The sequence below is a fragment of the Podarcis raffonei genome, chromosome 10, assembly GCF_027172205.1.
Source record: "Podarcis raffonei isolate rPodRaf1 chromosome 10, rPodRaf1.pri, whole genome shotgun sequence".
Classification (NCBI taxonomy): Eukaryota; Metazoa; Chordata; class Lepidosauria; order Squamata; family Lacertidae; genus Podarcis; species Podarcis raffonei.
This window is the reverse complement of record NC_070611.1, coordinates 60041395-60056600: the sequence shown is the minus strand read 5'-3', so window position 1 is coordinate 60056600 and position 15206 is coordinate 60041395. Positions and strand designations below refer to the sequence as shown.

At 43.6% G+C, this 15206-nt stretch overlaps 1 protein-coding gene across 2 annotated transcripts; it reads right to left on the bottom strand.

Moving 5' to 3' along the window:
- Positions 1–1743: 1743 nt before the first annotated feature.
- On the bottom strand, positions 1744–13655 carry USP18 (ubiquitin specific peptidase 18). Of its 2 annotated transcripts, none has more exons than XM_053405227.1 (11): positions 13389–13655; positions 12078–12231; positions 11029–11125; positions 9586–9731; positions 9204–9283; positions 8187–8333; positions 6919–7014; positions 5760–5927; positions 4385–4516; positions 3467–3516; positions 1744–3140 (listed from the first exon to the last, which is right to left on the bottom strand). In XM_053405227.1, exons 2-11 carry the CDS (start codon positions 12175–12177, stop codon positions 3086–3088), a joined length of 1071 nt encoding a protein of 356 aa, XP_053261202.1. In that variant the 5' UTR covers positions 12178–12231; positions 13389–13655; the 3' UTR covers positions 1744–3085. The 2 variants fall into 2 exon arrangements, with proteins under 2 accessions (XP_053261202.1, XP_053261201.1); XM_053405226.1 differs by having other exon boundaries at positions 12078–12248; positions 13389–13566.
- Positions 13656–15206: the final 1551 nt, after the last annotated feature.

Sequence of the window (15206 nt, the reverse complement as noted above, 5' to 3'; positions counted from 1 at the left end):
ATGTTTCCTTAAAATGCATATTTCACAGGCATTATGTAACACACAAAGGGCAATATGCTAGCTAAAAGATTATAATAAATTAAAATATAAATTAGCAATAATATATGTAAATTTTGTTTTAAACATAATATTTTTATTCCTTGGCTTTATTTTATTTTTTGGCTATCAAAATACAAGAGTTTTTTAAGGGTGCCTGAACGCTGCGTGGGACAAATGCTTAAGTCTGCTCGCCCGTCTGCTTTCCTTTATTGGAAGGCAAAGAAGAACAGGAAGAAGATAGCTATTATCTATCCTGTGAAAGCAATGCTGAGAAGTCAGCAATGAAAGCTGCTGGTGTACCAAAGGACATTCTGCTGAAAATTACTCATAAAAATTTGGGCATAGGTTAGGAAGTGTCCACGTCCTTCTCTCTCATTTCTTCAGGGCATTTGCTTAGACACTCCCCTCCTATCGTGCCAAGAGAAGACATTTAATTGGAAACAGGAACTTCATTCTTCTCACTCGAGTTTTTCCTACAAGAGGGTTGATCAGTTTCAGCCTGGAGCCTAGAACTGAACAAGCACAGAAGCAGGAATGGCACTTAGCAAAGACCGTGGCATCACAATGAATGATGGGAACAAAATACCCGTATTGGGGTTTGGAACCTATTCCCCGGATGCTGTAAGTAACACATTTAACTCTCAGATTGTTGTAACTTGTTTTTGAAGAGCAAAATGCCTGCCAGCTGCTGGGTGCTTCATACATTGCAAAGCACAGCACGAGGTACCTCCCCTGATCTGAGAAGCCAGTTGTGCGTGAGAACTTCTTGGGTCACAGCAGCCAAGAATGCAACAGATGCCTTGCAGCACATAAAGTGCTGCTTCTCATTCAACAAGGGTCCTGAGCCAGCAGATTCAGGAGCAAATAATGTTTTGTGCAAGACTTGGATGGTTTGTAGCTGAGAAACAGTTTCCAGTCTGAATTGCTGCAGGGTTCAAAGTCCCCAATGCAAAATTTCTAGTGATATTTTCTAGTGATATTTTTAAAAAATCTATCTATAGAATCATAAGTGCCCACTATTAGTTTTGTTGGGGGTAACAATATTATCCAAAATTACCAGGCATTAGCTAACTATTCTGGACACTAACAATAAATATAGAATCAATTCTTTATCCAAACCGTCTTCATTTGGTTCATATCACCAGCAATGCAAATGAAAGGATCGGTGTCGATTCTTGTTTTGTAATCAAATTAATTTCTAGGAACATCATGAATTTACCAAATAAAAGCAACCAGTCAGTTTTTCGAAGGAATCTTCCTTTTTCCATTTTTCCAATTCATATGTCTGCTCTATTCACATACTAAGTGAGGGTAGAATCTATTTTATACAAAGAGATACATGCTGACGAAGAGACAGGTATGCAAATCTCTTGGTACACAGGATTTACAATGACAATAATGGTATTGTTGTTGTTGTTGTTGTTGTTGTTGTTATTATTATTATTATTATTACAATGCCTCTGAGGGTTGACTCTTTGGTTTTGTTTCATATTTGCTGAGCACCCAAACTATCAGCCACCAGGTGATGAATGACAACTCATCCCCCCACCCCTCTCCCATTCTAAGGAGCCACCATAGTTCCACAGCACTCACAGTATCAAAAATACATTTCAGCACAAATGAAAGCTACTCTAGCCATGTGAATGATTCTTTGATTTCATCTGCAGAAGTGGAGGAAAAATAAGAGGATTTTTGTCGTCGACGTTGTTTTCATAGGCACCTATTTAGCACGGCACACATGTTGGTTTATTAAGTATTCCCAGCAGTGAGCATAAATACAATACAGGGAGCATAAATATAAAATAGTTTAGCTGATAGCCTGGAAAAATTAGTCTTAGTCTCGAGTTGTTATTGCAGCCCTTTGATATTTTTATTTTATTTAGGCTGCCTTACAAGGCAAGGCAAAACACAGAAAAACTCAATAAATAAAAGCAAATACTCCTGTGGCATAGCAAGAAGTGCACATTTCTCCAAGTTGTCAATTTAATTTAAAGGAAAATGAGGTAATCTGCCAACAGCAGGGCTGCTTCACAATAAACTGCTTTATTTTCATGCAAGCAGCTTATATAAAATATGTACTAAATAACAAGGTCAGTTAACTTCTAGACTAAGGCATAAGATGCTAACGGAGATTCTATGCAACTCCTATCTATACTAGGAAAATAAGATTATCCAAACAGATGTTTCTGTGCTAGACAGAACTACATTGTGTGGTCTCATGCTAAATTGCCTGTTTTGAAGTCACTGAAATCAAATGTGCTTAAGAGTGCCTGAACCATGTGTAGGACAAATGCTTGAGTCGGTTTTTTAAATGAGTTGCACCATCTACTAGTGACACCCATACCCAGAAACATCTAACACGCAGATGGCTGAAATAAAATTGCCCCACCTACTATAAGTAAATGCTTCCATGTTAGTGTGTGAGCAAAGGAGACTGAATATTGCAGCTGGTTTTGATATGCCCAGCAGATGGCAACCTCTGTACTTCTTGGGTTCAGAAGCCCATTGCATGTGATATGCGAGGATCTGCCATCGTCTCTACCCCCCTGCAGGTTCTGCTTTATAAAGGGGCAGCTAAGAAGTGTCATGGCTGAGGTAGAACAGAGAGGTTGGGATGGGGAGATGAAGGGTAATTCTATGCTGCATATAAGCTGGCTCAACTGTGCAGAAAATCCTGGGAACTAGTTTTATGAAAAGTGTGTTGAGGGGTGTGTGTGGCGGCAGGGGAGTATAAGCTCTCTTAGAACAATTCTCAGTATCCTCATGAAAATACAAGTCTCAAGACACTTAAACCACTGGCCCTGTCTCCTGTACTAGCCGGCTGCAGAGGGTCTGAAAGTAAGGCACTGTGTAACTTCCAAAGACAGATTGCAGATAAAAGTGTGTGTTTCTGAGCCTTCTTTCCAAAAGGTCTCCCTTCTTGGTGCTTTGAGTTCACGTATCGCTTGTACTCTCTTGCACAAATCTGCACAGTCAGTCATCTGGTATTTGGAGAATCTGGACACAAAAATTGCAACCTCCCTGTGGTTGTCCTGAGCCAATCAAATCATAGCATCCAACAATTCCTTTTCAGGTAAACCAGGAGATAGGCTGTTTCACCCCTACAGGAAGGAGAATATAAGCAAGTCAAAACCAAACAGCACAGTGGTCAACCTGTAGTTAGTCCTCAAATCTCTATCCAAAAGAGTACACAGGATTAAGAAGATGCCCTATACCTAGTTGGACCATTGATCCAATTTCTTCCCAACAATGAACACCTAGGGTGGAAGAAGCTCATCTTGAAACCAGCTCATTCCAAACCAAAATGCAATGGTTTTTTTATTTTGTTTTCCACACAGCCAGCCATACTCATTTCACTGCCTCCTCCAGCACCCGCCCCCCAGGTCTTCCAGTAGGATTAAGAGAAAAAACAGTTGGCCCGCCTTACCAGCGGAGATATGCTTTTCCATAGGTACATTTGACATCATCCCAGGATACCTGCAGAATACACAGTACAGGGAGCAAGTGAATGAGACAGATTCAAAACCCCACTCACATCCATTGCAAAAGCACATAAAATATAGAGCTAATATTAAAACTTTTTTTCTTATAATAGATGAAGAGAATTATTATAAGTTGTTACACAGCTGATAGATGACTGTATTTTTTTTTAATTGAAAAAATCTTGGGTTAACCTTTTAAGCAGATGTGTAATTCACTTTTAAAGTAAAGATCTTTACAGACCACTATGCAGAGGTTTAAGACCTTTTACACACATCTTGTTCTAAATATTACCCAAAGATGTTGGGTGGCCATCTGTCATGGATGCTTTAGCTGAGATTCCTGTATTGCAGGGAGTTGAACTAAATGACCCTCGGAATCCCTTCCAACTCCACAAATCTATGATTCTATGTAATTTTTGCTGCTACTGGACTTGGTTATCTTTTAATTAGGGCTGCTTCAGACTCAAGCCAATTAACCCATGTTTTATATATAAAATCTATAAAATTGCCCAAGACTCCGGTCCCATAACTCAATGGGACCTTCTTCTGAGTAGACATGTATAGGATTGCACCGTTATTCACAACTGGCCCTAGCTGGATCAGGAACCACTAGCATAAATCAGAGGTGTCTATCTGTAGTGCTACATGGCTTTGAATGGGAAGTGCATTCTGACATCCATTCAAATGCCCATTCCTTGTTTGTGCACAATTAGGTCTGGATTTGGACCATCGTCCAGCATGGCTTGCAACCTTTTTCAATGCGCTGACACACATCGTGGTTAGATCTCAGACCCTGATTTTGCCGGGAGAGGTGGAAGGGAAGGGAAGCAGGCACAACGCCACATATAGGCTGCCTTCCTCACCTGACAGACGCTCGAGTCGTTGAAGCAATACCACCTGCTTTCCGTGAGACTCCAAATGTATGCAGAGTAATGACCAAAGTTAGCTGATCCCGAGTGAGCAACAACCGCAAACAGATCATACAACCCATCATCCTGGAAAGAGTCATAGAGAGATATTTTCAATGGAAGACAGGAGAGATACAAAACAGGGAATTACTATCACTGGACAGGACCACATCATATGCCTCAATGAGGCCTTTCCAGCATTACACCTCCAGTATCTTTCTGTATTAGACAGTGCCTTCCTGAGATAAAGATCCAGTGTAGTGTCGTGGTTGGACTAGGACCCTACTCAGACATGAAACTCATTGGGTAATCTTGGACTGGTCACTGTCTCTTAGCCTACCCTACTTCACGGATTGTTTTGAGGATAAAATGGGGAGGGAGGAAACCATGAATGCCACATTGAGCTCCTTGGAGGAAATGCAAATCAAATAAATAAATGTTTTGGGGTCCAATATACCCAAAACAACATTTTCGGCAGGCTTAACCTCCATTTCAAATTTAGAGAAATGTTTTCCATTTTCCATTGTTTAAGTTGCATAGCACTTCTAATTCCCTATTCCCAGTGCTTTTTTAATAGAAAAAAGGCGGTGGTACTCACCGTGAAGTTGTTACAGTAAGTGCCACACTTTTAACATTGGGGGGTGAGGTGCCAGTACTGCGGAGCCTTGAGTACCCCCAGAAAAAGCACTACCTATTCTCCCCGCTTTTTTTAGAGAATAGACCATCGTGCTTCTCTGACTCCCCACCGACCAAAGCGCTTCATCCTTATGTCTTCCTTGAACATACCTCTTAAGGAGGGGAATTTCTGCTGTGGGGTGGGGATAGGAGACAACAATGTCTTCCTCAAATACTGTTGCAGAACAAACAGTATAGCAACCTTGAAGTTGAAATGACATCCCTTTCTGGGACCTGTTAATTCCTGCTTCATAATATTGAGAGCATCTAGAACAGCGTCCACAGGAACAAGGGTGGACAAAATGCAATCTTCCACTCTTGGGACTAATATTGCTCTGCAGTTCTTGAATACGTTATCCCAGAATGTGATGAAAGCACTTGGGTGACCATGGTGAAAACAGATGCAGTCTCAGGGGACCTGAACATTCAGTCCAGGCAAGGCACCCTCCTGCTTTAGCCCATAGGTTGGGAATCTGTGGTCCTCCAGACATTGCTGAACTATAAGCCCCCTCATCCCAAGCCATTGACCATGCTTCCTGATGGGAATTGCAGTTCATCAATGTTGGAAGAGCCAGAAGTTCTCCACACCTGCTTTGGGCCATTTCATTATGCCTTCTAAGTCCGAAGTGAATGATGATGCAGGTAAGTGTCCCACCTCCTGCGCATCCTGGTTGTACTGTTCTGGCATCAGGATCTCACTGAAATTTAGGCTCTGTGGGAAGGCTAAAGAATGGCTGATTTTCCAGGTCTGGCTGCCTTCTGTGCAGCAGAAACGCTTTAGGTGCAGCATCAATGTCTGTGGCAGACGTGTAACTCTCAGGCCCTGCAAAATCAATGCACACCAACAATGAAAGACAAAGACTGGAATACAGAGGTCAGCATAAAATAGTTGCAAAGCAAGGGAGGGACTACTGATCCAGAGAAATCACGCCCTTTTCACCCTTCTGAAAATCTGGATCCAAATGATGTTTAGCAAATTGTCACTAGTCACTGTGGCATTTGCCCTTCTAGGTGTGTGACATCATACTGGGTCATAAGGAAAAGCTTAAGTAAGTGTAAAATGATTAACCAATAGGAACCCAAGGGGAGGAGTTAGAGTTACAGTTGTTAAGAAGTCTGTCTGGAGTTAGAGAAGGGAGAGGGAGGATAAGTCTGTGGGTTGGGCTAGTTTGATGTGAGAGAGTGAGAGAATCTGTTAAGAGGAGTCAGTTAAAATAGTTGGGATAATCAGTTAGAAGGTATTAGGAAGGTATAGGTCAGTAAAGAAACTAAGATTAAGAAACTGACAAGAAAAATTATCTGAAACCATAAACTTGTTAATGCTTATAAAATAAACTTGTTTATTTGGTTTAATGTTAACAACTGTCTGGACTCAGTGTGTACCCAAGAGTAACGGGTTGGTGGCAGCGGGGAAGTGATCGCAGTGGTGGCACAGGGATCAATAGACCGTCAAACGTCCGGGGACCCTGTGTGAACGCCACAGTCACCTCAACCACTTCATACAGGGTGGGAACCGCCTTGTGAATTGGGGTGTAAATAGCTTAGAAACACATGAAGATGCCTCGCCAGGCTATTGCTCCATCTAGCTGAGTCTCATCTACCCTGACAGGCCACAGCTCTCCAGAACTTCAGCCCTACCTAGAGATGCCAGAGATTGAATCTGGGACCTTCTGAATTCAAAGAAAATGCCCTGCCAATAATGGCCAAAAGCGAGACCCCATGATTCTTCTATGAACAAATATCCTCATCCAACATGGAAACAACATGAAGCTCCAAGGATTGAATTGCCAATTAACGTTCAAAGGCAACATTACCCGTAGATGTGGCGTTTCCAAGCCACACTGTTCGCAGTGGCATGCATTTTCACCCACCAGCTGTTCCGGCGCAAAGAAACGACGCAATGAATCTCCCTAGAAGAATTGAATAAGGCAAAGAGCATAGATTAGTCCCACGTGCCCAGAGGAATTCCTGCTGGATGGAACTGATGCAAGTGAGAATCCAGAAGAATCTGGAGGGCTACAAGTTGCCTTTATCTAACAGCCCCCCTGCTCCTGATGTGATAACAAGGTGTTATCACAATTGCACGTTGTGCGTATTTCTGGAAAATACACAGGTCTTCAACCCAGTAGGAGCCATAGGTTTTAAAAAAGTTGTTACACTTGCATCCAAGGAGTCTGGAGCAGCAGCCATGGGGTTTTCTGCTAATCCTTCCATTTTGGCTCTGGCCTGATTTCAGATATGCTACTACACTGGATTATTGTGTCTCAGAGTCTACCTTCAGACAAGGTAAGTACCCACCATCACCCATATACCAGGTCTTATTTGCAAAGTTCTCCCACACCTGTCTGCTCTGAGATCTTCAGGTGAAGAGTGGTATGTAAATTTAATATTATATCATCATCATTGCCTCTTACTTTGCCCTCTTGGCCACTGCTTTGGCCCACCTGTCCACATGCACACACCTGACACAGGTGAGCATCACCTTGAAGCCATGACCACAGTAATGGCAGTATGATGCCTGACAGAGACTGTATGGGCAGTTGCCTCCATTTCCTGCACAGTCCCTGTCACATACTGAAACAGAGAGACACTGGCAGCCCCAGAAGTTTTGTTTTCCTAAGATTGGACATGTTGAAGAAGAACAAGAAGCACATTTCTAGAAGTCTGGGGATCAGCCCCTCCACTCTCAGCCTCTCGCTCTCTCCATACATCAGAACTCCATTCAGAACATCCCTCTACAGAAAAGCTCTGCTCCCCAGGCACAGCAAGCAAGGTGGTGCAGTTGGTTGTGGAGCCCTATAAAATGATCTGAAACCATTTATCAACGAGTTCTGAGTACAGCAAGAGTCTTCCCCTTCCTCCCCAACCAATCTTTCTGGAGTTTTGTTTGTTTGTTTAGCCTCCTCTGCCCCACTTTCCATTTCTGGAGCCCTCCCCCAGCAGAAACATTGTGTTGATATTAAGCTTTCAATATGAGCACACCCTCTACAGGACAGAAGGGAGCACTACACTAGAAACCCAGTTCTGACCCATTTGCTTAAATAGGATGAAGCACAGTGCGATGGAGACCCTCTTCACATACCAATGTCCTGACTGGGTGAGAATCAGAATCAAACATCGGGAGTGGGAACATCAGCAAGTTGCTCTCCTTCTTCATTTCAGCTGAGCACTTTTGACACACTAGGTTCTGCTGCAGCTGGATGGTGTGCAGGAGAGCCAGGCTTTCAACCTTAAAGAGAGGGGAGGAGAAAACCAGAAGCGAATAAATAATGTGCTCTGTGTTGTCAACAAGCACTGCTCTTTGCATGATTCCACTGACAGGCCTCAAACTGGTGCCCATTAGAGTGAAAACAAGCAGAAAGCCATCACCAAGCCCAATTATCTGTCTCACTACAGAATCCTCTATTCAGCAGATCTAACGCAGACATTTGTTTAATATTCTTTTAAAGCCATCCAAGATGGTGGCTATCCTGCTTTCTTGTCTATGTTTACTATTGTTTTATTACTAGGCTGTGGGTTCCCCCCCCAAAAAAATGGTTGGATTAATTTTATTTTTTAATTATATACACCATTTTTTAATGAAAAAGCTGTTTATAAAGTTATTAAACAGAATAGGAGATCACAGTGTACTTTAAATGGAGAGCAGGGCAGGGGAAGGTGAATCAGATTAAAGGATCCTGGAGAGAGTTGTGTACTCAGTATTTTTAAGTTTATGCTATCAAACTCTTTGTTACGTGCTTCTGGGTTTTGTATTTATGTGTGATGGGAACTCTGCAAATTAAAAGGGCACAACCCAGAGCCATATTGCAAGTTAGAATAATAGTGTGATTTCAATTGCATGTTTTCCTAAATAGTAGCCGTGGTGGGGAGAGATCCAGGGGAGCTGATCCCATTTCTGCTACCTTAACTGATGTATTTGCTGAGTTATACAGAACTCTCTGGCAGGGCTCCAAACATAAGCCTGCATCATAAGTTCTGATTTTTCAACAAGGGACAAAAGTATTCTTGGCTATACTTCAAGGGCCTCTGCAGGTAACTCATTGTGTCTGCATACAACGTGGAAGTAACATGTTTTCCTTTGCAAAATCCGGACTCTTACCAGATTCACGTTTGTGATTTGGTCCTTAATTAGGTTCCAGAGGATCAAGAAGAGTTGAGAAGCATCATACAGAACAAGCACTAGACAAAAGGAAGAGGCGCAAGCAAAATTTAGCACAACGGCTTGTTTATGCCTTTCCCAAATTCCTCTATTTTCGCCCCTTTCCTCCAGATTCCAATGCTCTATATATATTTTTAGCAGCCAACCTTCCATTCTTGCCCCATCAATCCACAAACACAGCCTGACTACCGTTTCCGAAGACGTTTATCAAAACACCTCTGCACGTGTTCTGTAGGGGGAGGGCAGTTATTAACTATAAGCAACCCCCACCCTCCAAATGACACCTCCCTAGGGGAACAGAAAGGCTCCACTTGCTCCTTACATTTCACATTGTGCATTGAGAGGCAGCGGACAAGATCCAAGGGATGCACAGATCTTCTCTTGCTCCGTTGCATCTGCTCCAGAAGCAAGAGCATTTGATAAGGCACACTTGCTTTCTGCTCCGCAGCTTCAAAGGGCACTTTGATCCTGGCAACAGAAAGAAGGAAAGCTATCACCGCACTTTACAGTCAGAAAACACAGGGACTCGTGCTTTAAGCCTGCAATCTTAACCACACTTCCTTGAAGAAAAGTCACAATGGAAAGGGTGTTTTTTTTTAAGAACTAAGTGCAATCGCACATATAATGACTTGCAAATGCATTCGTTAAATGGAAGTTTAAGCAGGAACCTAGCAAAGGTTTAAATGCCAGGGTTGGCTTTCCACACTCCATAAACGATGGAATTTGCATTTGCAAGATGTGGCTATGGCAACCTGCATGGATTTAAAAGCAGATAAGAAAAATTCATGAAGGGTAAGTCAGTCAGTAACTACTACCCATGATGGCTTGTTCTCCCTCAACTGTTAGAGGTGATATGCCTCTGAAAGCCAGTTACTGCAAATCAAAAGTGCAGAGAGGGCTTTTGCACTCAGGTTCTGCTTGCAGGATTCCCATAGGTATTCAACTGGTCAGTGTGAGAACAGGAAAGCAGACTAGATGGGTCTTATCCCGCAGGGCTCTTCTTATGGTCTAAGGGGCCTTCACATGCTTGCAGGATTCCCATAGGTATTCAACTGGTCAGTGTGAGAACAGGAAAGCAGACTAGATGGGTCTTATCCCGCAGGGCTCTTCTTATGGTCTAAGGGGCCTTCACATGCTATCTAGTAAAGGTAAAGGTAAAGCAGGGCCCCTAACCATTAGGTCCAGTCACGGACAACTCTGGAGTTGCAGCGCTCATCTAGCTCTGCTGGCCGAGGGAGCAGGCATACAGCTTCCGGGTCATGTGGCCAGCATGACTAAGCCGCTTCTGGCGAACCAAAGCAGTGCACAGAAATGCTATCTAGTACCTGTGTACAAGTTGTCTGTACCTGGGTTCAGCTAATCCTAAGTAGGAGTCTACAAATGTTGATTTTAAAATCACTTGCTTTAAAAAAAAAAAAGCACAGTGATTTGAATCCAAACCACTGCTCTTGGAGGGTGGAAAAAAATGCTCCATTTTTAAATTAAGCTAGTTGCCATAAGTCCGGGAAATCCCAGACATGTCCTCTTTTGGGAGGCTTATGTGCATTTTTACAAGTTATAGCAATTATCCAAGTTTGGGGAGGTTTGGTTTTTAATCTTCAATTTATTTATTTATTTTAATTATTATTGTTGTTGTTGTTTGTGCACACTCTGGTCTGTGAAATATGCCAACCCGAATTAAGCATTTCCCCCACCCCACTGCCCTCTAGAGAAAGAGATTTTGATCCAAAGCACTGCACCGGATGGTGGGGAAATCCTCACTCACCTCCGGAGTATCATAGTGAACTGTCTGTTCATGAACAAGACCTGAAGCAAGGAGTTGAGGCAGCAGTTTAGTCCAATATTGTACAGGCCAACAGCTCCTGGAAATAAGAGACAACACCCAGACAAGCAGATTTGGTTAAGGGCAGGGAGAATGACACACTTTTGACTTATGGTTGCAATCCTATGGACACTTTCTTTGGATTAGATTTCATGCGGGGGGGTGGACTTGCTTCAGTGTAAATAGGCATAGAATCTAAAGCTAAATTATATGAAACTTGGGGTGGGGGGATAAATTTGATTAAGTTCACCGTTAAAGGTTCACTGTTTTCAAAACAATGCACAAGCCAAAACTGGTCATTTGAGGTGAGAATAATGCTGGTGGACAACAAAAGAGGTTTAAAGACTCAAGGGAAATCTTTAAAAATGTAGTATAAACACCGACAACTGGGAAACACTGGCCTGCGAGCGCTCCAGTTTGAGAAGAGCCTTTACCAAAGGCGACGTGGGCTTTGAAAACGCTTGAACTCAGGACGAAAGGGAGAAAGGTGCTAAGAGGAAGGCATGCTTGGCAAACCCTCACCATTATCAACTCCCTCCTGGAAACCTATGTCCCCACTGTGGAAGGACGTGTGGATCTAGAATTGGACTCCACAGTCACTTATGGACTCACTGTTGAGACCGTGTTCATGGAAGACAATCTTACTTGGCTATGAGTGATCGCCAAAGACAAGCAAGATAAAAGTACCGTTGCGCTCTAGGGTAATTTCTACACACACTCACATCCTGCTCTTCAACTTCCACTCAGACAAGCAAGAAGTCTTATCAGAGTTCAAGAACGCATTTCAGCCAGGCAAAAACATATGAGGAGGGTCTGAAGCAGGGTTGGTGAGGGGTGTGGCCTGGGGACAGGTGCGTGGCTTGGGAGAGGGTGGGGCCCGAGGTGTGTGTGCCAAGGGCCAGACAGAGAGTCCCAGAGGGCCACAGTCAGTCCCCAGGCCTAAGGTTCCCCACCCCTGAGAAATGAAAATGTAAGAAAAATATTAAAAGTACCATTTCTTGAGTCTGCCATCCCACAAATCTCTTGGAGCTTCTGGCTGCACGTCTCCAAAGCTTCCTCTGTAGAGCTCTCCTCATCTGCCTCGGCCGTCATCGTCTGATATTCCTCCAGCTTGAATGTCCTTTTTGGCTTTGGACGTCCAGCTCTCTGGCCCATCAAACGTACTATAATGCAACACAAGTAGACAACATGCAAATCAATTTTCTCCCAAAACAAGCACCTCTCTTGTTGCTCCTGCTGCTGTTTTTCCAGGAGGGAGAAGAGGGCTTGCTGGTCATCGTGCATCATCATTTCTTATTTTTATTCTCTTTAATGTCATATATCTGGAGCAGTTGGCCATGCAGGTACATTTTATTCTTTTCCACTTCAAACATATATTACCCTTTCCTACAACAAAATGGTGTTTACTCCCATGCAAATGTGTTTAGCACCAGGGCAGCCACAGAAAACGCTATTTTATTTCTGAAGTTCACGATGGTGCTATGATGTACGTGTGTTTAAAATGAAAACCTGCACATGCTCAGAGTATTTCTTTCTCTTTCCCCCTCATCACAGGGCTGGCTGGCAAATTTGGGGGTTTTGATCTAACTTATCAGGAAGAAGATAAATGTTAATGGTGTGGTTCTGAAGTGAAGTTATAAGCACCGCGGTCTAAAGTGGTGGCATTGTAGGGGCAACATAAGCATTCAGACCAGGGTCAAAATTTTTGCCTGGTGATGGCTGGGGCTGGAGGGAATTGAAGGCAGAGACACCTGGAGAGCAGTAGGTGAACACGGACTTCAGCAAGAGACTCTCTCAGCTCCACCTGATGATGCACTTTTAAATAGGACAGACCAATTTTTCTCTGCTATAGGAGTATGCCAATTTCTGAGTTAAAAACGGAGGCAAAATATGATCCCTTATCCATGTCGCTCAGTTAACCCTGCACCCTTTAATTTTTGAGTGAACCCACTGAACCCTCTGGGGCTCCTTTCTATTCCCTATTTCCTATTATTTTGTTTCCTAACAAGTAGTTTTTGTCAGCCTGCTGATAAGTCTGGAGAGGCGTTCCTGATCGCAAAGAGCCATCCCGGTAGAATGAAGTTAAGGATTGAATCACAAAATTGGGTCATCTAGTCCACCCCGCTGCAATGCAGAACTCGAACCCACGACCCAGGGACTAAGAGTCTCGTGCAAACAGCGCTATTTTCCCAAAGCAAGTGGAGCACCGACTCTCTCCGAAGAGCTGAAATATTAAAAAAAAAAAAAAACAAGCAAGCAAACGGAATATGCAACGTTTGAGCACGAGAAGAATTGGGACTTACTGCGCCTCGACCGCCAGCCGCCCGGATCTCCTCGCTGCCCCGCTTCACTTCGCTTTCCACGAGCGTCGAAACGAGCCCGTCCGCGCCTCGCTTGCCAAGCTTCCCTTCTGAGCGCGGCGCTCCTCGGCTAGAGGGCAGAGCGGAGCCGCCGAGATGAGTTTTGATTTCCCCTTTTGAGAGAACAGCTTGGAAAGTGAAACTTAAGCGCGGCTCCGGAGCAGCTCCGCCCCCACCCGCTTCCAGCAGAAAAGGGACCGCACCAGAGCGGGGCTTAGGTTTGATGAAGGTAATGGGGCCCTTTATATGTCCAGCTGTCCTTTGTCAACAGCAAATTGTCGCTGTTTTTTTTGTGTGTGTTGAATATATGCTATATGGTAATTTATGGACCTAATAGGAGCAAACCAGTGATATTTTAGGGAGCAGGCGAGCAGGCTAGTTTTATTTTATTTGCTTTATATTTTGTAAATGCACAACCAGGGGTTTTTTTTCCTTTAAATTTTTTTGGGGGGCCCAAAAGAGTGGGACCCTAAGCTATAGCTTGTTTAGCTTATACGTAAACCCGGCACTGGATCACACGTTAGTCGCGCTTCTGCATTTGCAATGCTTAAAGAGGGATGGGGGTAGCTAAGCAGGGTCCGGTACGTTGTTTTTTTTTAATGCCCGCATGGAGGAGTGAGCAGATATTTGTTTTTAGTTTAATGCTATGCCACTGCAGACTGCCTTTTATCTAGATGCCCTCCAGGGATGATTTAATCATGGTGATTTCAAATAATATTGCTGACGGGCACCTGTGTTGTTTGAGCTTGATCAGTGCCGGATTTACGTATGAGCTAAACAAGCTATAGCTTGGGGCCTCTCTTGGGGGCCACAAAAAAAATTAAAGAAAAAAACTGCATGTAGATTTCCAAAAAATAAAACAAATAAAATAAATCCTACGTACAGCAACAGTGTTTTCTGTTGTGTAGGCTCCTATGATGTAAGTAATGGGCCCTGCCTGCCAGCCTGCTCCCTAAAATATAGTGTCCCATTACCTTCTGTATCTTAGGGCCTCATCAAACCTAAATCCGGCCCTCAGCCTGATCCTATATGTGCGCTTACACAGAGGGAAGTGCCCACTGAATCCAATGAGGCTGACATCCATTATACCTTACCTGGCTCTGCTATTGAAGTCAATGGGGCTTACTTCTGAGTATAGGATTGAACTGTCATTCCCAAGTATGACCAGTCCTGTGTATGCTTTCTAGGGAATAATCCCTGACTGAGATCAGTGCAACTTCCTCCTGACGAAGGAGAAAAGTACAGTGGTACCTCGGGTTACATACGCTTCAGGTTACATACTCCGCTAACCCAGAAATAGTGCTTCAGGTTAAGAACTTTGCTTCAGGATGAGAACAGAAATCGTGCTCCGGTGGCGCGGCGGCAGCAGGAGGCCCCATTAGCTAAAGTGGTGCTTCAGGTTAAGTACGGACCTCCGGAACGAATTAAGTACTTAACCCGAGGTACCACTGTATGGTAAATCTCACCAGCATAACTTGGACTCCACCCCCCCAATTATCATGCCACACTGCATCCAAAATGGATTTCAGAAGATTCATCCTAAGCCAAGTTATGGCAGCTGATTCTTTCACGAAATGTGACTTGACACTGAGAACAATTATATGATCTCTGCCCCCTAATCCACTGGCCTTCAGTTGTTGGGACTTGATGACACACACACACCCTGCTGGGTTGTGTGAGTGACAGCTGCCTCGATCAGCAGTGATCAGACCTTCCCCACAGCCTTTAAGTTTCATTTCTTAGCTTCTGCGTATGTCAACA